This window comes from Idiotropiscis lumnitzeri, chromosome 7 (assembly GCF_059441095.1).
Source record: "Idiotropiscis lumnitzeri isolate Australia: NSW breed Sydney's pygmy pipehorse chromosome 7, RoL_Ilum_1.0, whole genome shotgun sequence".
In the NCBI taxonomy this organism is placed as follows: domain Eukaryota; kingdom Metazoa; phylum Chordata; class Actinopteri; order Syngnathiformes; family Syngnathidae; genus Idiotropiscis; species Idiotropiscis lumnitzeri.
In genome coordinates, this window is record NC_142397.1 from 5,383,923 (window position 1) to 5,410,178 (window position 26,256).

General features: G+C 44.1%; 1 protein-coding gene across 2 annotated transcripts; it reads right to left on the reverse strand.

Annotated features, from left to right (window-relative positions):
- Nucleotides 1-670: 670 nt before the first annotated feature.
- On the reverse strand, nucleotides 671-24,772 carry LOC148333201 (mediator of RNA polymerase II transcription subunit 13-like). 2 transcript variants are annotated; one of them, XM_088300772.1, is made up of 30 exons: nucleotides 23,869-24,772; nucleotides 20,917-21,151; nucleotides 19,481-19,649; nucleotides 15,469-15,614; nucleotides 15,200-15,397; nucleotides 14,240-14,434; nucleotides 13,943-14,099; nucleotides 13,752-13,859; nucleotides 12,719-13,435; nucleotides 11,371-11,587; nucleotides 10,330-10,360; nucleotides 10,129-10,250; nucleotides 9,954-10,044; nucleotides 9,679-9,875; nucleotides 9,412-9,599; nucleotides 7,888-8,777; nucleotides 7,630-7,794; nucleotides 7,322-7,545; nucleotides 7,021-7,213; nucleotides 6,326-6,647; nucleotides 5,828-6,044; nucleotides 4,606-4,797; nucleotides 4,071-4,294; nucleotides 3,859-4,001; nucleotides 3,458-3,616; nucleotides 3,162-3,344; nucleotides 2,940-3,085; nucleotides 2,477-2,641; nucleotides 2,282-2,382; nucleotides 671-1,490 (listed from the first exon to the last, which is right to left on the reverse strand). In XM_088300772.1, the coding sequence occupies exons 1-30, from the start codon at nucleotides 23,932-23,934 to the stop codon at nucleotides 1,358-1,360; spliced, it is 6,294 nt and encodes a 2,097-aa protein (XP_088156898.1). In that variant the 5' UTR covers nucleotides 23,935-24,772; the 3' UTR covers nucleotides 671-1,357. The 2 variants fall into 2 exon arrangements, with proteins under 2 accessions (XP_088156898.1, XP_088156897.1); XM_088300771.1 differs by having other exon boundaries at nucleotides 7,630-7,797.
- Between the last annotated feature and the right edge of the window lie 1,484 nt (nucleotides 24,773-26,256).

A 26,256-nucleotide genomic window follows, 5' to 3' on the forward strand; every position in this document is an offset into this window, starting at 1 on the left:
AACTATGATAACGCTGGGGATGATGATGTGTTTTTCTTCCTGCGATTAGTTCATACTGATTCACTCGACTGCATCTCAACCAATAGTACAAACATTTGGGCTTTTTGAATTCATTTTTTTTTTTTTGCAACATTAAACACGAGTTACTCCAAACCAACCTTTACGAAAGGAGACTATAAAGCCCCCAACGCACCATTCTGCAATAAATTAAATCCACGATTAAGAAATATCCTGTTTAAATACTCTTGGCATGTTTTTGCAGCACTTAAGTCATTGTTTTTAAAATATGTTCTATGCAGCCCAACTAGTTTCAACACGACATTCTGATGAATATCGCATTTGTGGAATATGAGCTAAACAGCGGCCATTTTGACACCTGCTGTCTGAAAATGACATCGTTGCGCAGGGCTTAGATAACAACCAATCACGGTTCGTATTTTTTCACATTTTGGGCATGTCACAGTCGCAAATTAAGCCGGAATTGGTCATTACCTGATCAACTATGTGCTCATTTTACCGTTCCGAGATGGATAAAAATGGGAGGGCGGGGGTTGTATTTCGCTACATTCATTTTCCACAAACGACAACAAATATTGTGAAAATCATTTTTAACTTGACTTCCTCATTCAAGTTAGGTAATTCTAACAAAAAAATTGATTCATGGAGAAGGTATGATGTAGACGCACTTTATTCCTAAAACAGAAGCTGCACCATCAGTAGCGGCACACAATTATATGTACACTTATACACGCGCACACGCACACACACGATTACCTAAATCTGTTATATAAAATATATCATCTGACAATGTACCTTTTGAATTCCTCTTCAGAAGCTCATTGAGTTAAAGTGTGCGAGAGCGTCTGGAGCCCCAAATGGCGGGCGAGCGAGCGTGCGCGCGCTCCCGTGAGACGAGACGTGACGCTTCCTGCCCGCTCGCCGCGGGGAGGGGTGGGGTCAGGCGTCCACTTCATGTTTACAGCGTGGCGATAAAAAGGCATTTACCCTTCTTTGAAAAAATAAGATTCTAAAAGTCATCTACAGCAAAAAAGTTCACCACTTGTTCCAAAGCCACTTCCTTTACACAGAGATGTACACACCCGCTCGGATTTGTAATATATAAAAGATATTAAGCGTTAAAAATTCCACATTTAAAAACTTACAATAAATAATATATGCAGGCATTTCATGAGGATAAAATTTCACCAGTTGCAATCTACAAGTCATTAAAAACACCTTTTTACGAAACCTCCCTTGATCATCCAAAATGGATTCTTGGCATTCTTGATTGGACACTGGCGGGAGAGCCGAGAGGCTTGTTCCTGCTCCTGTCGAGTCACGTGGTGGCTCGTGAGCATCAGAGCATGTTCATGATGAAGTTGTACATCTGCGTCAACACCACGAAGTGAACGGGCAGACAGGAGCGGCGGTCCTGAGTGGCGGGGTCACACGTCAGCCAGGAGAGGGCGTTGTACTGCTCCAGGACAAATCTGTGGATTTAAAAAAAAAAAAAAAAAGTCTTTACTTTCACATCTGCCCAGCACATAACTCAACAAGAATGGAACATTGCAAAGCCCTGCGCAAAAGGCTGAACAATTCAGCAAATTCAAATCGATAGAGCAACATTCAAACCGCAAAGGCTGTAGGGCCTGACAAAAAAAAGAAAAAAAAAAAAGAAAAAAACCCAACAACAACAAAAAAAACCCTCGCATTTAAATTACAATTGCAATTTTTTGGGAGGGGGTAATCACGACTTATTCTTCAAAATCCATCAGGGGCTTTTACCCCATGATGACAGGGAGCAGAGCAATTTCAGGGACACGTGCAAAAGGTTCAGTTGGTTTATGAAACTGACTTCAGGTTGTTGAGCATCAAGCCCGTCAAGAAGCAGAATTTGGCGCAACACCGGAGCGTCCGCTAAATCGACATTTTGTGGATGCAGAGTTCCAGTGTAAAACATCTGGATATACATTTCTCGGCTTTGTGTTTGCGTCTAGTCCAGAAGTTCAGCGTTGTCTTCACTCTGTATAGAGACTTCATAGTGACTTTTAGGATGACCTTTTTTAAATCATGCTATCACTCCTTATGACGGGTAATGACAACATACATCTTGCACAATGGAACAAACAGTATGACGGAAAATAATCCGTCCCAAAAAAAAAAAAATCCATGGGAAAACTGCGCCACACAGTAAGCCAAAGTTGATTTCTCTTATCCAGCTATTCATAATAACTTACATGGTGCACAAAAGAAATAAACAGAACAGCTGTAACTGACTGACCTGAGGACATCAGAGGTGTGGTTGGAGTCGAGAGGGTGGGAGTGTTTACTGTGCAGCAGCTCGTCCGATTGCACAGAGGACACGTGCAGGTGCAGAGAAGCCTGGTGGACACGTTCACATCATTGTAAGCATAAACAAAAATAAACTCAAGTCCATTAAAAAAGAAAAAAACTAAACCAAAGTCTTGCCCTCTACCTTGAGGAAGAGAGGACACTGGTTCTGAGCTTGAGGACAGGCTGACCAAAACCAGTCGGGGAGCGGTCCGGCCTTAGCAGTGGACACGAAGTAGCCCAGCGCCATCGGCTGCTGGAGGATGTTCAACGCCTCCTCGTGAGACTCCATGCGATCAGCGCTCTGACCCTACAACACATTTATGAAGAAAAAAAAAAAAAAGTTACTGATTTCACTTAATTGGTCTGATCTTTTTTTTCAACAAGATTTTCATTTGGCGGTCTGCTGTGACGTAAAATTGATGTCTTGGCTTAATAAAGGTGAAGGAAACATTGTGCTACATAAATGGGCATTGCCAGTAGCAGAGTGAGTTTTATTTAAGTTGCAGAAAACATGCATTCTGTAGTTTTGTGTTGTACGGGAAATGGGATACAGACTAGCTGGCATTTGCAGTTGAGCTAACCGCTACCACGTGACCAGTGCAGACCTTGCTTCCGTCGCCGCCCTGGTGGTAGTGCGAGCCAGGTGAGTGAACGGGGGAGGTGGTGGGCGAGTTGGGCAGGATGCTGATGATGTCCGGGTCCACCATTTCGTTGTCGAACAGGTCGAAGATGCCCATTCCATCAGAGCCGTCTGCAACGGGCGACACGTGAACGGTTTGCGATGTTCGAGAGCGAACGATGCTACTTGCCGCGTTGCCAAGGCTCACCTGGATTGATAGGGTTGAAGTTGATGTCGATGGGTTCCGACGTGTTGGTGTTGACCTGCACCATGGCCGAAGTGGGGAACACCAGGATGTGCGTGCATGACGTGTCCTGTGGCGTGCTCAACTGCGACGTCTGCATGTTGAGTGTGGTGCTGCGGCCAAATACCGAGCCGGTTGACACTGAATCTGCATTGTGGCAAAAGAAAAAACAACAAAAAAAAAACATTAAACACAGAAGAAAGAGGAGGCAGAAAGATGTGGGGGGTGTTTGCTTGATTCAGTTGTGTACTGCGCTTTACCTGGCATGACCACAAAAGAACCCTGGGGCTCCATGGCAACCAAGCAGGCGCTAAGGATGCTGGGAGTGTCAGCAGCAGAGATGCCGCACATTCGGCACGTCTCCTTCAGGCGCTTGCTGAGGGACTGAAGGTTCCTTCTGCTCAGCAGAATACTCCAGTCTGGAACAACAAGCAAACCGTAACACATGAGGTGCTCGTCTTCATGATTCAGAACAAACATACTCTGAGGTCAAACAGACTTTTCATCTATTTTCAGAAATTTAAGACAGGGGTCATCAAACTTTTTGAAACTTGAGAGATTCTTCTGGAGTACAGATTATAATAATATATACTGTGTTGTGTTTTTGCGGCAAAAAAAAAATATATATATATATTAAAAAAAAAAATATATTCGCGTTTACCTCTCAGCTCGCCATGGCCCATCCTCCCCAGGCGACCAATCACCACCCTCCACGGCAGTGACGTCACCTGCACCAGACCCAGACACCAATCCCACAGCTTCTGCAGACCCAGCCGTCGGGCCGAGCCCATTTTCCTGCGAGCCCTGAAACCCACCGCACGACATCATTTTAAGCAATCGCACACTTGACTTGTGCAGCTGTGCTGGGCTCACCTGTTGGGCACGTCGATGCTGATGATGCAGCTCTCCAGCAGCTCGCCATGCTGGTCGGTGCAGGAGGCCAGCAGCCAGCGCTGGTCGTGAGACAGGCAGTAGCCCACAAACAGGATGTTGTACTTCTGCGACGCCTCCCCAAAAGTCTCGCCCAGCTCCGTTTGCTTATCTTTCACCGGTGCCAAAATGAAAGGCGGGGTGTACAGACGTAGACACTCTGGCCTCTGCATAGACAGGGAAAAAAAAAAAGTTTGTTTAAGAAGCTCAAGATACCAAAATCCTTTTAGATAAGGCTGAGCGATTAATAGATAGAAATGTAGACTGAAATTTTGGATCATGTCAATATGATGCGCATTTCTTTTTTTTCTTTCTCCAATATGGAAGCAGATGTTCCAGACTGGCTATTTTTTTTTTGGGCTTATACAAATTTAAATGCAAAAGTAATGGAAGGTATGTGCAGCTTTTACACATTAAATCAGATTTCTGTGTCAATAAATGTGAAATTTTCTCTTAAAGCTCCATGGCCCAGCCCTACCTCAGGGTTTTTGAGCGCCATGTCTATGGCAAGGCCGGGACCGAAGCCCGTCAGAGCTTTGAAGTTGGTGGAGTTTGGCAGGGGTCGCCGACACTGCGTGAAGACGGAGAAGGCGAGCGATTTGAGGTGCTGGCCGTACAGGTGCCGCTCGCCGCTGTGCACCGGCTGCAGGAGGTACTGGCACGGAACGATCTGGCAAAACACAGGCGATTGAGGATGTTAACACACTTAAAAAATGTCACATATGCACAGAACTGTTTTGGGAGAAGATGGAGTCCAATTTTAAAGCAAAGATTGTAAATAATGAGAGCTAGAAAAAAAATTCACTGTGAATATTAACGCCACTATAATGTAGACGTGAGAAAAATAATCTCTCATCTCTCTCACGCTACCATATCAAATGTCAGCTTAATCATCAATTCTGAACCTCAATAAGTTTCTTAAAAAAAAAAAAAAAAAAAGTATCAAAAAAAGTCATTTTTTTTTCACTTGCCAAATTAATGACAAATATTACATCTATTTAGAAATGTCAGTTTTTCATCATTCTAAGAAGCTTCAAGCACGGAGGTGTCAAACATCCAGCCTGTGGTCATTCTGAAATTGGCAAGATTTGACGCCTGATATTGAAGCACTTCTGAAGACTAAAACAACGCATGTCTTATGAGCAAATTAGGCTGCCTTCATATAATGTTGCGCCACCTTTGCATTGTGAAGAATACAGATCTGTGTATTCTTGAATATCTCCTGTAGAAATAAAAAATAAAATAAAATAAAGAAAGCTCCGGAAACAGAAAGAGTTTGACACCCCGGGCAATAATAAAGAGGCATGTTTGAACGTTTTTACTTACAGTCTTCTCTTTAACATAGCGATTCCTACACCATCAAATACACAGTATAGTGTTGTGAGTAACTCTAATTTGTGCCCCTGCTATAATCGAGGTGTTGCATTACATGCATCCAACATCTTCCAGTAAATACTTGTAACTGGATCATGTTCTGTCACATGCAGCAGCAATACCACCGCCATTAGCGCTGATTCTCTTTGACACGTTGACGCAATCTTGAGTCAGCCAGTCTATCACTTTGTACCTGAAATATCCTGCTAATGAGTCCCTCGCTCATTCTCGCCTCTCTAAGGGACTGAGCCGCTGAGTGCATCATACCGAATGAATGCTCACAGGAAATCATACTTTGAAAGCGCACTTGTTTCATAGCGTGGTACCTGCACGGAGACAGCGTTTCGGATGCGAGCCGGAAGGAACTGGAGCATTTCCATGTAGCAGCGTAAAAGGCCCAGAGTGTAAGCGCTGGAATGGACCTCGCGCTCGGCGTCCGTGTAGCTGAACGGGTCCACGATGTACACCACGATGGCAGGTGGGTAGGAAATGGCGTGGGACTCGCCGTCCGTCGGCTTTCCCACTTTGTCTCTCTCCATTGTGCTGTGGAGATGAAAACAATTTACGGTTTGCACCCTTAATTGAGAATGTCTTGTTGAAAACGGAGGTGGGAGTAAATCATATATGAACATGTCATAAAGTGCAACTCTGAAGTAAACCATGTCTACAGCAAGTCCCAAGTTCAAATGGGAACGGGAAAAAATAAATAAATCAGACCCCCACTAAATTTCAAGCAAGCCAACTCATTACCTTAGTTAACTTTCACAATAACAATGATATATAAAATCATTTAAAAAATCATGTTTCCACAGTAATCGACTCACCTCTCAGGTGGCTCACACGAGCTTTGCGATGCGGCCCCATTTTCCGCACCTGGCCCCTGCGGCATCGACTGGGGCCCGTTATGCGATGTGCTACCCTGCAACCCGCCGGCTCCAAATTGGGGATAGGAGCTTGGCTTGGACGACGACAACCCACCCATGGCCTGGGGGGCGGGTGGAGGAGTACTGTTGATCTGGGCAGTCCCGGTGGCGCTTGAGTGTCCTGAGGAGGCACTGGAAGAGGCGGAGTTCGGAGAAGGCGTCGCCACGGGGTTGCGTTGGGAGAGGAGCGAGCTGTCCAGAGACTGCTCTGATAGGTAGGGAGCTGAGGGAGGAGATGTGATGTTCTCAGCACTGATTGTATGACTAGAACAAGGGCAAGCCATGCAAAAAATCTTCAGAGGAAACAAACCACCAAATCTCAAAATACATAAGTAGGTCCTTGGTCCAAAATATCAAGCTTACGAACAGTGTGTGATGAACTAGTTTGCATAGCATCAAAATAATCATGACAAATTTCCAGTAAACAGTGGAGTCTAGTTTGTATGGAACATATCATATGCGGTAAAAAGAGATCTGCTGTATGACTTCACTACTGCTCAAGACTACGACACTTTGGAGCACAAGTCAGTCGCAAACCAAGGACTCTCAGTAATATAGTTACCCCCCAGCACAGCATTAAAATAGGAGTTAAGTACCTAGATCGTAGCGGCACACTTGAGCAAAGACTTTGAGTTTATTGAAGGCGTCGCTGTTGGCGTCTCTGGCCATCTTGAGGAACCAGTCGCTGAGGGGCTGCTCAGCCATGCTGCGGCCTTCTGTGCTGCCAACCTTCAGGATGCCCTCGGGATGACTTTTGCAGATGGGCCTGTGCTGCCCGAGCTGGCACGCCTGTTGAGAGAGAGAATCAAATCACGGCATCAGATGATAAAACTTTTCTTTTTTTTTTTCTTTATTGTGGAAATGTGAGCAACCAGAAGAAGGGAGCCAAGCACACACCTCATACATGGCGCTCAAATCTTTGAAGAAAGTCTTGGCCCGGCAGAGGAGGGTTTCACTTTCTGGGCAGATGACGACAAAGCCGACATCCCTCTGGGAGCCGAATGGATCCAGGAGCAGCTTTTCCCAGTAGGGCAAGCCAAAGGGGGACAGTACCACAAAATCGTACTCGTAGCCGACCAAAAATGTAGGGATGGGCAGCGGCTCGGGAGACTCATCAGTACCTGTGCGGAAAGTTAGAGGACAAGGTTAGGAACCTCCTGAAGCAAAAAAAAACCTTAATGTTGACGTGTTTTCTGCAGTGGTACCATAAGATCCCCTCCCGGCCATCTTGTGGAACTGCTGCCAGGTGAGGGGTCCTTGCACCCCCCATGAGCGCACGCTTCTCTTCTTCTGAATGGCGTCCTGCAAGACAGGCTGCAGGGACAACAAAACCCGCAGCACATCCTGAGAGAACAGCTTGTTGATGTCCGCTGCTTCACGGGGGTGGTGGGGGAGAAAAACAAAATATTACTTCTCAATCCTTAAATGGAATACAGACGAGATGGAAAGAAAGCGATGCTTACATTTGATTTTTGGCCACTGATGAAGACAGGTGCTTTTCACGAGTGCTTCGTCCACTTTGCCTCCCGACATGTTGTCCATGAACTGCCTGCCGTGCTCCAGCGCCATATAGCAGTCATTATAACAGTCTCGCTCCTCCACCCGCACAAAAGAGCTGGGAGGAGAGCTCAGTTTGGGGTACTCCACGCCCGCCATCGGCGCAAACGGGTTGGTGCATTGGTCCTGGAGTAGTAGAATGAGCTCATCGGGTGGTTTCTCCTTCAGACTGCAGGACTTGTGTTTCGTAGGCGCCCGCAGCTCCTCGAAGCAGCGCTCCGTGTCGCGGCCGGCGTCCGAGCCGCGGCCGACTACGTCCAGCTCGTCCTCCAGAAAGAGCCCGGCAGACTGGCCGAAGCGGCGATTGGCGACGGCGCTGAAGCCGCACGTGCAGGGGTACTGGGCCTCGCCGTTATCCTTCAGATACACACCCACGTCTGCCCCTCGGATGTTCATGTTGCACACACACACGCAGCAGCTGTCAAAGTTGCAGTCCTTGAAGAGGTTCATGACCGACTCTGACAGAATGAGCGTGACGTAGAGGCTGTGGGCCTCCGGGATGGAGGGGACGGTGGCCGGCTCCACCGAGCTGAGCGGCCGGCAGGTGGAGGAAGTGGACGCGGGAGAGTAAAGTTCAGAGTTGTCGTACTTGAGCGAGCCCTGGACGCTGGAGGGTCCGCGGGGTGTTCTGGGGGTGCGCGGAGTGCGAGGCGTGGGCACGGAGAAGCGGGGCGTGGCTGGGGAGGGGAGGATTCCAGCGCCGCTGTTGCTGGGAGGGGCACTGCTGGACATGACGGGCGTGTGGGTCTGGGGTGTGTGGGTCTGGATGTCGTCAGGCTCCACGCTTGGGATGTTACTTTTAGAAAATAAAAGGGGTAGTTTAATAACATTGCCCATTCTTGCATAAATCTCAAATTTTAACAGATCTCATGCATCTTAACATTTTTGTGACATGCTTTGAATTAAAAATACTCCATGGATCAAAAACTATCGCCAAGTTTGTTTTGAGGGGTACGTCAGCCCTCATGCAACACAAGTATTGCTTTTGTTACCATGACAACCGACAACATTTGAAGAGTTTTGCAAAAGGGGTGATGCAATCATATTTATTTATTGGAATTTTTTTTTATTAGCAAAACTTAAAGGCTACTTCATTGCTTAAGACATGTGGACATTCAGAAATTTATATCTGAAATGTCATTTTCGGCTCCCTTTGTTCTGTTCCCGGATCAAACGGTTGTAATCGCAAACATTAGCATGTAAAAAGTAAACCACGGCTAATTATTTTTCATAAAATTTTTTTTAAAAAACAGTGGCAGTGAAGGGATACACAATTTAAAATCATTTTTGTAGTTCCTCTATTTTTGTAATATCGTTTGCTGAGGGTTCCAGATTTGTTTATAGAAGCTTTTTCCCCAAAAAAAAAAATTTTTTGATTGAACTGTAAATCATGTTGCAAAATGAATGGATGAACACGCTACATCACTTACCTGTCTTTGGTCACCACCGGTGGCATCAGCTCCATTTTGCTGATGGTCCAGCTGCGCATGTACACACACTTGTGCTCCGGCAGCTTGATCGGCAACAAACACTGACTGGGCAGCGTCTTCAGGGGTGCGTACATGGAGCAACCAATAAACGGCTGACTCGTGTCCGGCTTGTACACGAAAGAAAAGTCCTTCAAGACAAGATACAGGCCAGAATTTCAAAGATGGTTTCGTCTGTGTGTTCCGGGCTCGGGCGGAGGTGTCGTGTACCTTTACTTCAGAGGGCTTGGGGCTGCAGAAGCCCTCCTCCACCTCTATCTTGAAGTGGTTGTTGAGCTGGCTGCCATCCAGCAGGGTGAGACCCGCCCCCGCTTCCAAGCTGTCCTTGCTACCAGAGTTCATGGGGGAGTAACCTTGCTGTTCCAGAGAAGGTGGGGTGGGAAACATCTTGTGCAGATCTGCCGTGCCTGTCGAAGGAAAGGAGGACGTTACTTCCCTGTTAACAAAATTCGCAACTCCAAAAGATCTAATAATGATAATCTTACTTATACAAGACAAGGGGTCCAAAGAGGTGGGCTTTGCTTCTTTGGAGACAAACTTGTCATCGACACCTGCGCCAGCTCTTTTGGCACCAGGCTTTGTGAAATATCATCAAGTCAATTAACAGTTCAACGTTAATTGGATACTCGGATTGCAAAAAATCTTGATACGCGCACTTACCGCTAACTCATCTTCATCCGAATTGAATATTTTATCCAAGTCACTGTAGGATACGGCCAAGTCGTTCTCATGGATGAGGCTGGTGGAGGCGGCTGGCTTACTGCCTGATGGACCTTGACCTTCTGCACCAGGTTTACACAAAGCACAGGGTGAGAATGCGCTAACTTGTGATTTATGCGAGGAACAAGAGTAGACGCTCACCATCAGCTGAAGCCCCCGATCCATCATCAAGCTAAGTTGGGAAGAAGAACAGATCAGAACTGAACAGTAATAAAAAAAAAAAAACACAGCGGAATCTTTTTCTTCATCTAATGCAGTGATTGCCAAAGTCTGAGTCCTACGACTGATATACAGCGCAATAAACTTTCAGCAGATTAGTTTATTTGAAATGGGATAGTGCATTGGCACATAACTCTTAAAAAAAAATCATGGTTTAAAAAATAAAAAAAATAATAAATTAAAAAGAAAATAAAAATAATCGGTGAACAGAATTTGCAAAAAGGCTATTTTTCATCTCGGATCCACTGGCTGGCCATGAGCATTAAAATACACGAAGCGTTTGTTTTTAAACATTTACGTCAGATAGGATAAGCAGCTCAGACAATGCATGGATGGATGCATTTAATTTTTGTGCCAAACCTTTGAATTCAATCATCATTGAAGTGGTTTCTTTTCTTTTGCTACATTTAAGCGCAGGAGCTAAATATTTTAAGGTGGTACTTGGCATATAAAACGGAGAACCACTGGTCATACAGGTTGCTGGTATTCACTTCATTTAGACACAAAATAAAACTTCATTCAAACCTTTAAAGAGACTCAAGTTTTTTTTTTTTTTAAATCACATACTGTATATGAGGACCGGACAAAGGTTTGGGAACACGTGGACAGTTGTGAACTGAAAGTAATTTCAGGTCATAAAGTTTCATCCTCATCATAAAGCAACTGAGAAAAAAACAAAATGTACAAAACTGTTACCTGGGCAAGAGGTGCCAACTTTGAACAAGTTTTTTTTATTACATTTTGGTTGACCAAATAATTCTATCAATATTTGGTCAATGTTGATTACACAATTAGGGCGTTTCCAAACTTTTGACCAGTAAAGTATACATAGTCAAAACTACTTGACGTATTGTGTTGTGAAAAAAAAAAAAAAACATTCAATAGTTATTTCTCCATACGTCCAATTATTTTATCCCCAAAAAGTAAATAAAAAAACCCAACCGGACTTGTGAGGACACTCACCTTGTGTTTCTTGCTACCATCCCTCTCAGCTCCAGCCTTGTCCCTCTTTTCCTTGAAACTGAAATCCTCGTCCCCTTCGTCAAAGGCGTAAGGGTCCGGCTCGTCGCTGTGGTCGCCGTCCGCTGTGGCGCAGGACAGGTAGGTGTTCCTCCGCTGGGTGTAAGTCTTCACCAGTTCTTGGGACACTTTAAGAGGCTTCATGGAGCCTGCCATCAACCTGAGGAGGAGATCTGGTGTCATTTTTGCTCAGGGTCTACATTTCAGTGTGCTGCATATGGCTGGTAAACCGAGATGGGAAGTCATAATCTACAAATACTTCATTACAGTACCAGAGTAGTTTTCTTTTTACCTTTACTTTGTACAATATTGAACATTTATTCATCAGACGTTCTACTTTGTTACATTTTGACACAATTATTTGGACTTTTTATTTGGTACATTTTCAGAAGCATGATAACGATTAAAATACGAGATAAGACCTGGAAGAAAAAGCTATGGTGGCTGGTTTGAGGCTGTGCAAATCATAAATTACTGCTGGTACTCTACAACACAGCTTGTTATTGACTCAATGTCAACGCTACAACATAATGTGCAATTGGCATAAAAAAAAACAAAAAAACTCAGCAGTCAGAAATATGCAGGGCTCCCCACCAGCACACAGAAGAATCTCAGTTTGAAAGTGTAATGTAGCTTCCATTTATCACCTCTCAATTCAGGGAAAAGACACGGCACAGAGGAACTTAGGTTGCACAGTGCCATGAATAGACATAAATGAGCTATTCAGAGAGTGCCGAAATACAATCGACATTGAGAAGCTAGTACAGATAACAGAATAGAGCTCATGGCATTTAAAATGCACTTGTCCATTTTTTCTGATTGCATAGCCATTTATTGTTTACAGAATGGTTGCTTGACTACACAGACATGTCATTAATATTTACAGCTTCGGGAGGTGATAGTCAACTGCAAATTATGTTCTTTTCTTTTTTGGTTCAGTTGGAACCATGAAAAAAAAAAAAAGCCAATTAAAAATAAAACTGCCTCCAAGAGCTTGTGTACTTGCATGATTCGTCACAGTGTGAAAACCGATCCCAAGCTAGATTTAAGGGTGTGTTTAGTGACTGTCAATTTAAATAGTCCTTAAATTATATGACAAAAGGAAAAGAAATGACTAATTTTACTCTAAAAAGTACATTTATACTTATACTTGAATAATTATTTGAGCAAGCACTTTTACTTTTTACGTTATTTAATTTTGTTTTTTTGGGAGGAGGGAACAAAAGAAATTGTACTTCTACTCAAGTACAGGATGCAGTACGCGTCCCATCTGTGCGGGTAAATGACTTACTCTGTAGCCGACACGACACTTTCAGCTCCCATTCCTCCTCCAGAATCATCTCGAACTTTATCCACAGGTAGCAGAGGTGTGTGAAAGATGGCTGCCTTCTTCCTCGGCAGGTTGAAATACTTCCAAGGGTTGTGCCCGGGGTTTTCGTTGGGGTTGACGGCGGAACCGATAAAGACGGTGGGCTCCAAGGTTTCGTTAAAGGGTGGGGGAAAGGGTAAAGGTATGGGCACGTTTTCCGGAGGGGGCTCCTCCGATGAACTCTTCTGAGGTAGCAAGCAAGGCTCCACAGAAGGCGGGTAAAAGGGCTGGTGAATGGGCGTAGAGTTCTTCATGCCACCCGGAGTCAGGTCCCCATCGACGTGGTCGCAGGGGTGCGGGCTGAGCGGCGGGGGCGGTGGTGAGCCAACGAGGTCGGCGGGGGCGCCGTGGGTGTGCAGCGTGGGTGCTTTGGGGGGCGCCGTGGTGTCCATGTGGTGCAGGCTGGGGTAGGAGCTCTCCTCCTGTCCTCGGAGACAAAGCCTCTGAGTCTGAGGCTCCAGAGGCTGCTCGTCGCTCACAGAGTTGCGGTGGTGAAAGGGAGTCTGCGGCCTCTTTTGCTGCTTCTCGCCCTTCTCCAGCTTCTCGGCCAGCTTGTGCTTTGGGGCTGGCGGGGTGGGCTGGCCTGATGACGGTGGGTGCCCTGAGGTGTTGTTTGGCCGTTGCTTCTGATTCTTATGTCTAAGTGAGACAGGGGGAAATTTTTTATTTTTTTTTACTAATTACTAATCAAGACATTCTCGCATAATAGATCATATCGTGACTATGTTAATTTGCTCTACATTAGAGTGAATCAGGTACTTATTTGTGATTAGAAGATCAATAGTATCATAGAGCATATGATTGATCTACCAGTCACAATATGACACTGGCAGAGATAGATGAACAAAGCTGCATTTGTAATTAATAAATCTAATTAAGAAATCCCACAGCCATCCACTCTTGGCACACTAGCACGCTTGGGAAAAACCAAAACCACAATATTTGACGGGCATACCTTGAACAATTGCAATGTGGCCTGTGGACGGGCTCCATGAAATCCCACAGCCCAGTTTTGGCTGCCTCCTCCTCACAGGTCCCGTTGGTCAAGTTTGTAAACTTTCTCCTATCATAGTGAGAAATGACATTTAACAAGACATTCCTAGCATTTGTCTTTTTTTGATTGAAAGAAGAAACGCTTTCATGTACTTGTTCCCCGTGCGGTTTATATTATACTCCTGCCAAATGGACTCCACCATGTGGCTGGCCAGCCTGCGAGGGATTTTCCCCCCGTGAAGATTGTTGTTGGAACTGTAGCCATCGGACGCGGAGGCCAATTTATGCCACCTCTGGGCTGGCTGATAGTCTATAACGCAGGAAAGACAAACATGTTAAATACTGTTACTATTTTAATACACATAAAACAGTGGTAACTTAACTTACAAATTCAATGCTTTCTGTGACCAATTTATTTGTTAATATTTTGCAAAATCTGAGCCGTCGTACCAGTCTGAGCTTCCTCCGGTGATGTTGGTGGCGTCAGCGTGACAGACGACATGGCAGGATCTCTGTGAGCGGCCTGGCCCGGCTGAGCACCGCACATGCTTCCTGAGGTGTTGGATGAGCCTTGAGGGACCACGGCAGGGAGATCCGTCAGGGGGAGGAGCACCAGGCAGGAAGGGTACACCATCCTTACTCCAGCTGGAGGAGGAACATGCATGAATACTCAAAGTGTACAAGAAAACAGAAATGTTTCAAATTCATGGGTGAATGACTTAGAAAAAGCATTTTGATTTCCTCAATATTGTAGATACTATTTAATATGCAAACCAAATCCTATTTAGTAATGTTTTGGTCTTATATGCAAACAAACCTAAGTTGTCAAGAGCCACATTGATATGTGAATCACTCAAATGAGTTCTCCACAGAATCAATCTGGGACTGCTACAAAGTGATCTGCTCAGTAAAATACTTAGCGCTGATTGGGCGATATAGTAACTTCTGCACGCCGAACAAATTTTGGTTTTGACCAATACCAGCAACGGATGAAAATGTCACTGGTTTGCGCCTTGTTTTCATCTTAACTAACACGATGTTAATTTTTTAAACAAGACGAATGTCAACCGAATACAGTTTATTACAAACGCATGCCCCGCCTCCAAACGCACTGTTGCTTTGTGATTGGTCCACACCACGAGTTGGTGCTGCTCAGAAAAAATGAGCGAGCTCGAGACAAGATGGATTCGCCTGGTTTTGCGAACTCACAAATTTCAGCATTTGAGTAATGATGTGAACGTGTCTGTCGTTCTTAAGCACCAAACTTATCTAGACAATCTACCAACTGACTGAAATGAAGCTGAAATGTTTTTGTTTTTTCCCCCCCAATTGCTGCCCTCCATACTTGAAAAACAAATTCTGTGACATAGCAATTTGATTGATCAGTTATTAAAATGTGCGATGCCTCACCGACGAGGACCTCCACGGCCGCCAGGGAATCATCCTCCCAGTCGCCGTCCTCCATTTTTTCCTCCAGTATCTCCTTGGGATTGGGGCTGATGGGATAAAACTGCCTCCACTCTTCAATGAGCTTCTGAGTCGGGTGGTCCGACATTTTGAAGCCCTGGCCCGTGAGGGTCCCGTTCAAGCCATACGGGCTCAAGATGACTGCAATGCAGGTAGGACGTGTCAACAAAGAATCATCGTGTCAAAAATGAGTGTGAGCCGCACAAACGTACCTTGCAAGGGACTGGAGCTCTGCTGGGCGAGGCTCAGGTGCTCCTCACTCAGCCGCTGCAGGGGCTGGTGTTGCGCAATCTCCACGCTCGTGCACACGTTGCTGTCACCGTGCACAAAAAATGTGAACGCGCAGGACAGGTGCTCGCTGCGAAGGGGGTGAGAGAGAGACACGGGAGCACATTTAATATGGCAGGATTAGGTCTTTGAAACAGCACAATGACACTTTAGAACGAGGTGTCAAGTGAATCTGCTGCAGCGGGGGTTCCGATTTGAAATCATGAACAGAACATGAGGGTAGGGCTGGGCGATATGACCTCAAATCAATATTGCGAGAAATTGAGCAATTTTACCTCGATAACGATAAATGCTCGATAAATTCCCCCGTGGACTAAATTCAACATAAATGCAGGAAATGCATATTGACTGTTTTTTTTTTTATTGACCAACTGGTACACATTACTTTCAATGAAAAATAAAAGTACAAAAATTATTTGTATAAACATTCCAAATAGTTTGCTTTGCATGACTTGAACAATGTCACAAAGAAAAAGGGTAACTCTTGCAAAATCTTTTTCTGCAAATAGATTGCGCCAAGATGCTATCATGATGTAAATATACCAAATTTAAAAAATGCTAAATAAAATGAAAGAAAATGTCAACGCAAGCTAAATAAACGCGTGTGCATCATCGTGAAAATGTGCCGTCTCGAGTACTCTGGTGCGCAGTCGCCACTTGTCGTCTATGTAATGCACAGCCAGGCTCAATCAGGGATCCATGTTGCGACCCGACCACAAGTCGGATGTAGATGCAAAATGCTTGACATGTCTAAGCTCCCGGCCCGATGTAGTCCATATCGGGAAATATGGCTTTCATGAAGCGTTTAAATCCTGTGCGCGCCACTGTAACTAGAGGAGCTAAATCTTTAGCTATGTGCTAGGCTATCGCGTCCACCTCTGAGACGTTCTCTCGTATGGTGTTAATGGGCTGTTGTTACTTTTCGAACCTTGCTTCTCACTTTGAACTTTTAGCACAGCATGGTTGTGTTGTGGGTGGTGAAAAAGATTCTGGATTTGAATCGCCAGCTACGACCGCGCGTCTGTTTTCTTTCTCGCTCAGACGGGTGGAGTCACGTGACTAGAGGCGCTGTAGTCGTCTTAAAGGGGCATGATCATTGCCGCAGACAGAAAAGGCTTTTCCTTTTTTTTTTTTTTTTTTTTTTAAACACCGAATTTACCGTCATGGGCAAAATGATTTCGGTCATTGTAATAAATTTCGGTAACGGTAAATTTTCGGTTTATCACCCAGCCCTACATGAGGGATCATATTTTCTATAGTTTACACCTGACTGCTTTAAATGTCTTCCAAAAAGATCATGAGTATTTTTCTCAATAAAAGTGTTAAACTTGCATATCCTTAAAATATACAACAATTGCCATATTTATTTTCCATTTCAAGAAGCAGCCAAGTGTACTCAAATAGTACTTGTTGACATAGTTGCTGTAAAACCACAGTGCATGCTCAGCATTTTCCAACAGCTGACCCTGTTTACTGGCCAGCAAGGGTGAGCGACAACAACTGTGTTAGGAGGAACTGAGTCAACTCACACTTACAGCACAAAGCACATTTATTAGACCACCACCCAATTTAAGATTTATGCCACAGCTGCCGTGAATTAAGAGCAAAGCTAATTACCAAAATCATTATTTACTTGCATTCCTTGGATAGAAAAAAATGTCAAACCAGTTGCAATGTTAATTTTAGAGAACATGTTGAGCGCTCACTGATGATCAAAGAGTCTGCCATGGAAAGGACAAAAGGACTCAAAATAAAATAAACAAAATCAGCAATTACAGCTAGACCAGATTGAATACAGGCCAGACGTGATTATTTCAGTCTCTGTCACAAAGAACACTTTGCATGTACAACCAACTGAAGCATCTTTCGCAAAAGAATTATCACTGAGATGAGCCGACAGCAACAATTCTGATTTTGCCCCACCCGGCGCTGTTTGTCATTTCAATCACGAAAAGTGTGGCAATTAGAGATTCCAAAGAGTTTACCTGCATACTTGCGATGTCTGATGATCATTTGCCTCAGAGTGAGCACATTTGTCAAACCTCACCAAAGAAATATGTAAATAGACTACGCAGCAGAATGCGCAAAGAGCCCGCCTGTGGTAAAACACAAGCATGTGGACTGAACACATTGAAACACTCAAGGCAAATACTTTTGATCGCCTTTCTTTTAATTAGGCCTGGCCTGGATCCAGCGTAGTGCGCTCGGGGTGGCGCAGTCGACATGTTTTGGCACCGTGCGCAGAAACATATTGAGAGACAGGACAAGGAGCCCAGCCTTGCTAACTGAACTGACGGGCCGCTCTCCAGAAGGCGTGTTGCCGTGCGTCATGCACTGGCGCACACGGAACACTGTCATGGAGGAGGAGGTCGCACATTAAGACAACTGGGATTTCACCTACCTAATATGACGCACATACAATGATGACAATGCAAATAGTGAGATTATCAAGCAACTAACTCTGGTATTACAATTTATTAGTTCCTAATTAGTGTGTATTACAATGTGGTGCATTACAAGCTGTTAGTTTCTAAATAGTGTAACACTTCAAGATCCAATGTCCCCTCAATCCCACTCTTGAGTTTGGGAGGGGGGGAGGGGGGGGGTACAAAAAGAGAAAATAAATCAATCCAAGCCAGGTAAAGTGAGCATGGAGGTTGCTCCATGATGGCAATGTTCTTCCCGGCCAGGAACTCTCATGCTCAGGGCATTCCGAGTACGATCATATATTTTCCAGGGGGGAAAAAAAAATAAAATTCCTCGAAAGTTGCACAAAATTTCAGTCACCTGTACTAGATTTGTTTTTTTCTTTGCCTTTTTGCAGCTACTGTTTAAAAATATGGCTAGTCATAATTAGTCATGGGCCATTTCCAGCTTTGATGGTTTACCGGGGTTTTAAAAAGTCAAGCTTTCAAAAAACGCATAGGCTTAGGCTGCAGTAGCTGGTAATACGCTCTTCTTTCCTTTTTTTTTTTGTGAAGACTTCTAAATCCAGCGCACAGAATGCTCCATCGGCTCGGAGCGTGGACAGCGATGGCGCTGTTCTGCACACACCAGGCACCATTGGCATAGCTGCTTTTAGTTGCGTTATCACATGTTTGGAATGATGTGGTGGCGACCTCAGAATCAGATTCAAGTCATCTTGAAGCCGAAGAGATGCGTTTTGGTACTACCTACATTCATCCTCCGTGATAAATAAGTGTTCATAGCAAATTAATTGTAATTCCTCATATTCAACTATTGTGTGGCGATGCACATTTCTGGTCAAATTCAGAAAAAAAAAAAAACACATTCACGTGGATCAATCCTTTTGCAACGCATGAACGAGCACCAGGTCTTTGACAATGTTCAGCAAGATCAACACATTGATTGCCTTCCATGGGGCTCCTTTTGTCACATGGAAAACAATGTCAAATAAACTTAGCAGCTCATGTCTCACACTTTAGTTTCCACAGTCCTTAAACATACTTTGCTAGGGCCTCCCCGTCTGATGCTGCAAATCTGAACCGATTTCAAATGACTGCCAAAGCGGTGCCTCATTAGTAAACTAGTTCCTCTCTGTCCGCAACCACTTCGTTAATGTGGCACCAGACTATGGACTCCACAAAGGGAAAGAACAATTTATAAAACTAAATCGTCAAGTCCTGCTCTTGAGTTCAATGCTTTAAAAGCACTATGCAGAAACAGCTTGATTAGAAAAAGAAGCAAATGACAAATGGCCCATCATTCAGGACCAAAGTGTCCCATTTTACTATCATATTTATCTTTCAGAGTTCCTTTATTTTGTTTAAAAGATGCATTCAACATTTTATGGCAGAGCAGGAAAAGGAGAATGAAGACAGCAGCATCTACCATCCATCCATCCAATACAGCCAAATTGTGAGCATTGGGAGCAAAGGCGGCGGTGGTGGAGACGCGGCGGATTTGCGGTCCTACCTTTTGTTGATGACTTTCTCGTCCTTCTGATAGGGCTTCACGAACCACTTGCCAATGCGTACGAAGCCGCGATTCATGAGGCAGCGCTCCAGCAAGTTGTGGATGGCTTTGAACAGAAGCGTGCGACACTCGTAAGACAGGCCGCTCTCCCATTCGCCGTCCTCTTCGCCTAGAGGGGAAGGGATACGTTAGAAAACTGGAGATGCACAAGCACACGTACATATCCCAACGGGCATCCTCAATTTTGGGTGTTTAAGTACGATAAAGGTTGTCCGTCAGGTTTCGACAGTATGGACGGCACAAGTGAAATCAAAACCTTCTTTTGAAAGACATTGTCATTTATAGTTTACATAACACAGTGCACTGTAGCTCTTTTAAAACGTTGTGGCACAATTGGAACACATTTATTTTCATTTGCGGATTATTTCTTGGCATCAGACACATACATACACACATCAATATATATCTATATATCTATCTATATATCTATCTATATCTATCTATATCTATCTATATCTATATATATCTATATATATATATATATATATATATATATAGATATATATATATTTATTTATTTTTTAAGCATTTTTGAAGGTGCGCCGCTACTTCGCGGATTTTCAGTTTTCGCGGGTGGTCTCGGTCCCCATTAACCGCGATAACCGGGGTATTACTGTATTTTTTTTAAATTATTATTTTAGAGATCTATAAATGCACTGGTTTCCTGTGCAGTACATGCCACGGAGATGGACTTCCATTCCTATTGCTTCAGAAATACAGCGTGCAGACTAACTCCCACCTCCACTAGCCTTGCAGCCCCCTTCACTCAAGTTTCTACCGTCACTACTAAGTTCAAAATATATTAATGTACATTTTTATGTGTGAGAGGGCAATTCCGGACTTGAGCTGTAAGAAAACACATTTCGGAAAGGTGACCGGTATATGCAGATTTCCACTTAGTCTTCATCTGAAAGTGTGCCTGTTAAAAATTCTCCCAGGTGTACCTAATCTAGTGGCCTGAAAGTAAACAACCCAACTGTTGTTTAGGCTCATGATCATTTCAACCCATATCTGCGCTGAACCCTCCCCAACGAGGCGTGTCCCACTCACAAACAACTTATACAACCCCGAAACAGGTCATCTTGAATGGCTCGCTGAAAATCAAATTTTCCACAGGCGTTTTTTGAGGAAAGCTGCTACATACCGGCCTGAATCTCCGGTGGCCGAGAGCCAGCAGATTCCACACAGCTTTGGAAGACTGACTCACACCACATCATATGTTGTATAATCCAAACCGGCGATGAGAAAAAAAAAATATTATCTAAAAGTGCCTTCAATTCTGCCCGTGTGTTAACTCTAATTCAAGTCCTATGAGTCGTTAAATTTGACTGAGTACAACTTTCATGCAGATGAGGAATCAGACATCATGCACTCACTCAAGAGCTCGTTGTGGATGAGCTCGGCGAAGCTGGGGTCGTCGCCCCACCAGAAGAGCCAGAGCTCCCGGCGACCGGGCGTGTGGTGCCGCCGCCACACGCTCAGAACATCCGCCGCCATGCACCGGCTGAAGCTGCACAAGATGGGGTCCTCCTCGGTTACAGGGAAGAGGATGGGTGACGAGGTGGGCCCTTCCCACACGAAGCGTCGCCATTTGATCCCGGTCAAATCAGCCTAAAAAAGGATGGAAGAGGATTGACGTGAGGCTGAAGACAAATAATATAATTGCTTTTTACCATCAAGTTCAAATGCCAAACACTTTTACACGTTTAATTTCTGATGGTGAGGACATGCACACCTCAAGAGAAAGTGAAGGCTGCTTCCCTCCATTTTGTAAAGAAGATGCAATTTACGGACTCTAAAACTGCGAAAGATTTATGCAGGAGGACAAAAACCGGCGAGGTGAACTTTGAGAAGATTCAACTTGTGACAGATGGGGCTCCATCCATGGCAGCTAAAGTAAGTGGATTGGCAGCATGTCGGTCCGCCGTTGCACCTCAGATGACATCCTGACACTGCATCGAAATTTGTCATAATCAGATAGTTTATTGGACATCTAATTTGTCTGGCCCGGATACAATTCTTGATTTGAAAATTTGGACCAACTGAATTTGTAATTGAATAGCCCCGACATTGACCATGATACTTAGCGCCGCTGAGCCAACATGAACACATGACAAAATGACTGGCCAAGCTTAATTTCTTTGTCACTACTCTTATTATAAACAAAAAACACAATACTGTGCTTATTTTTCTAATCTTCATCAGTCCCCCCTCCCCCAATATCGTGAGTTTTTATGCAGTATCATGAGCTTTTTTTGTATCGCCAATCTCACCACAATATCACAATATGGTGTGGTGACGTTGGATATTGTTACATCCCTAATAATCAGTACCCAAGACAGCGCTCCCAGCTTGAGAAAGGTTAGTGACCCCTGCTCTACACTAATGTTATATTATATTAACATTGACGAAAGGTTAATGCAACTGCAGCAACTCTGCTGAAGCGTGGTCACGACACCTGCAGAGAACACTGCTAGAGGAGCACTACAAACGTTGGCTATTGCACGACATTACGACGTAAAAAACAAGCGCCCATTCCTTCCTCTCTATTTTAATGGGTCGTTCATGGATATTTGTGACGTATTGATTTTTATTTTATTTAAATGTATCGATAAAATGTGAATTAATAATTAAAGGTGGAAAACATATGATATAATTACCACTTATTTCATTTAATATTAAAATTCTGTCCATATGACAAAGCACGAGCGCCGTCCATTTATTTTCTTTTGCACTTATCTTTATTAAGGTCTTGGGTCGAGATGGTGACTATCCCATCTGACTTGAGGCGAGAGGCTGGGTACACCCTGGACTCATCGCCAACCAATTTCAAGTCAGATATCAACAAACAAGCAGTCTCAATCACATTTATGGACAATTTAGAGCAAGAGTGCCTATTGCGTTGATAGTGATCCACCAGTCGTTCTCCAAGGGAGTGTGGGTCGATCACATGGCATTAATTTATTCACTGCCAGCCCGCCCAATTTCAGACTATTTATGTACTGTCAACAGCAGCGAATGAGTTTCATATATTAAAAAAAAACCTGAAGTTTTGCTTATCATCATCCATTATGAACTTTGTCACTTGATTGACATACAGGGGAGCCAGCCATCCACTTTCCATAAGCATCACATGCACTTACAAAGGTGCTATCTTTATTAGCCGCCAATATGTTGTGTCACCTCTAACCTTAATATAAAGCAAAAAAAATTATTAGGGGACCAAGTAAGTCACGTATTTCCATGTACAGAGTGGGAGGATCCCCCCACTGTCATTTTTTAAGTGTTGCTGCCACATCTGCCAATATACTGGCGATACTGAAAAAGGGAAATCTGAAGATGTATTTTCAGTCCATTGACAAATACATCAAGTCTCAGCACACTACTGTAACACCATTACAGATGATCATTTGGATGTGTGCTTGGAGCTCACTATCAATTGCTACTCTCCAAACTATGCATTCATGGCTGATTCCATTCTGTACAAGTCATTGGAGTATAACGTAAGGACAGTTGGATTGTGCAATATGACTTCATGCAGTTATGCAAGCTAGGCCAACATATATTGGACATACAAGGAATTCCCAATACATCTGTGAATGTTTTATATTTTTATTTACTTACTGAAAAAGTATGGGCACCTGTCATGCATATTTTTGCAAAGTGAGAAGAAGCTGGAGAACATGTAAACCCCACACAACAAGGCCAAATGTGCTCTCTACCTGTGACTACACAAATGTCATTGAATTGAACCAACAGAGTCAACAAGCATACAGATATAATGAGCAGCTGCGAGTGAAAGACAAAATAAACACGCTTGTTTGGAAAAATGACACACGCAATTATGACTAAAGTGCCACTGTTGGCAGCGCTCAAGCGCACGTTAGTCGAACCTGATTAGTAGGTAAAGCATTAAACAGCTGACAGGCACGTCTAACACGGCATAGTGTTTGTAGTAAGACTTGCTCGTAATTAATGCTCATGTCAGCGTATTGTGTGCACCCTACGCGGCATACGAGCCCTATTCACAAGGCAAGTGGGCACCACTTCGCCTCGCAGTGTGTGTGCTGCTCCTATTATGGAAGTTGGCCGAGATCACGATTTGCAAGTTGCAGGCCCCGATGCCTTCACGCAAGTCTGCAAGTGACGTTACAAAGCTCGGCAGCCTGATTAGCCAAAATGGCTTTCTGTGGCCTCAGCGGGCGCAGCTAACGAGCTAGGCTAGCCACACATACAGAAAGAGAGAGAGAGAGAGAGAGAGAGAGTGAGAGAGAGACAGACACACGCAGACACACGCACGCACGCACGCACAACTCGCACAGTCTTACCAGGCAGAAGAGGTTGGAGTGGCAGTCCTCCAAACTGGCCCCGTTTGGTACAAAGCACGAAGTCATCCTTGTCACTGAGTCGCCGGAACCTTTAAGTCCATGGTCTCACACAAGAACTGCTCGCTCAAGGGGGGTTGGTAGTGGGGATAGCGCTTCTCCGTCCAGCCGCCGCTAGTTAGCCAGGCAACTTCCAGCCGGCGCTAGCCGCCGCTAGCCCGAAAGCTAAGCCAACGTTATGGATCGCATCGAGCGCAAAGACAAGCATCGAGCTAAACGATTCATCAATCTGATTTGAAATGTATTGTCCGGTGGGCTTCCAGCGAGCGAGCTGGCGTAGGGCTACATTACCGTAAATATCAAAATAGCACGAGTTAACATGACCCGGATTGACTACCGCTGACTAAGTGATATTTGCGGTGCAATAAAAACGGGGAGCTCCCAAAGTAAAAGAAAAAGAAAAAACTTCAGCCCCGTAAGCGCTAATGCTAATGGCCGCTAGCCGATCTGAAACAATTTCAAGGCAAAGGAACTCTGTGTCTGTCTTGTCTGTGTGTCTGTCTCTCCCCTCCCCCTGGCCTCTGCTAGCCTGCTAGCAGACGAGCTAACATACCAGAGGTCCAACAACTCTAGCCTCCATAAAACAATTAGCTCCGCCGCCCCCCCGTTTCGCTAACAAGCACCATGATGCTCCCCGAGCGATCCCCCCAAAAAACGGCCCCCCAAGAAAGGAAGGAAAGGGCGAAACGGCGAGGCTACTCATCGGCTTGCGCGCCCCCCAGCTTGTGCTCCATGGCTCCAGCAGATTTCCATTATTTCAGCTCATGGATTGAATTCTTTAATGGCGGCCAGGAGGACAAGTCTGCCTCTCGGCTCTGATTGGCCATTTGCCGCTAATGGGGGCGTCATCCGGCTTCAAGTAGCTCCATGACTTCACAGTTTACAAGATGAAAGCTCCACTTGCATCTGTCATACTACTGTCACTGGTGCTCTCACCGCCTCGATGATGTCTCTCGGCCGACGCGTTGCTCATTGCAACACGTTTGAATTACATTGTGCCATTGTGCATATTGGATACTTTAAACACAGCAAAGAACTTTATTCCTAACAGCCATTCACACAGCTTTCGACTACTCTTGTTACATTTCCACCACTATTCAGATCATTCAAACTTGGAAAAAAAAAATCAGGACATGTTGTCGACGAGTTTTCACATTGCAAAAGTTCCCAGTTCTCCAAGAATTCTGCATTCTTCACCCGCACTCATGCATTCACAATGAAAAAGTCAGCAAAATGTTCCTAATATTCTCATTCCAAATTCAAACAAGTGAACTCATTCAGAACGCGCTGAGAATAGTTTTACACATTACAATAATTCCCTCATTCACATACTTTCCCCAATAAAATTAATTCCAACTTCCACATTTTGTGGCCGATTCAAATCATTTTAACTAATAATTGTCCATGTTGCAAAATTTCCCGCATTTCCACAATTCACAATAAAAAAAATAAAAAAGTTTCACAATAAAATTCAAATTTTTAAGATGATATAGATAAGTCCCCGCAATTTACACATTTTCCACATTCCAAAGAATCCCCACATTCCCCAAATTCTACTCTTTTCACAGTAAAATTCCCAATTTTACGGTTAACGTTCCCACAATTACATGATGTCTTAGACAATTCCTTCCCCTTCTACATTTCTTGACCAATTTAAACCATTTCACGTTTAAATTATAAAACTTACTTCGGACATTCTGGAAGCAATTCCAATTCCATTCCTGAAATTACCAAAAATCTCAAATACAAATCCAAAATAAAGACATATTTCACATGACTAACACCACATTTCAGATTTCTTGACCAATTCAAACCATTCCAAATTAAAAAATTTAACCCACTCAGGACATTTCCCAAATTTCCAATTTTCCAAAGTAAAATTCCCAAATTAAGAGGCATCAGTACACATTTATTAACGGATTAAAAGCACCCCAAGTCTAACATTTTGCATTTCAATATGAGTTTATCAGCATTTTATTTCAGCTTCAGCTTTTCAGCATTGAACTGCTCCATGTTTTTAAATCCAGTTGCAAAAAATATACCTGTGTATGGGACAGAAAAAACAATATTGTGGCATAAAAAAAATATAATTGGGTACAGCGTACACAAAGCGTTGTACAGTGGAACCTCGGTTCTCGACCATAATCCGTTCCAGAACCCTGTTCGAAAAGCGATTTGTTCGAACACCGAAATCATTCCTTTGCTGCTTGCACTGACTTTCTTTGGAGGCATGATTAGGGGCTAAAACACTTCGTACACCTATATAAAACGCGAGAGCAAAACGCAGAACGTCCGCACGCGACAACAGTTGGTCACGAAGAGGGCGATTTA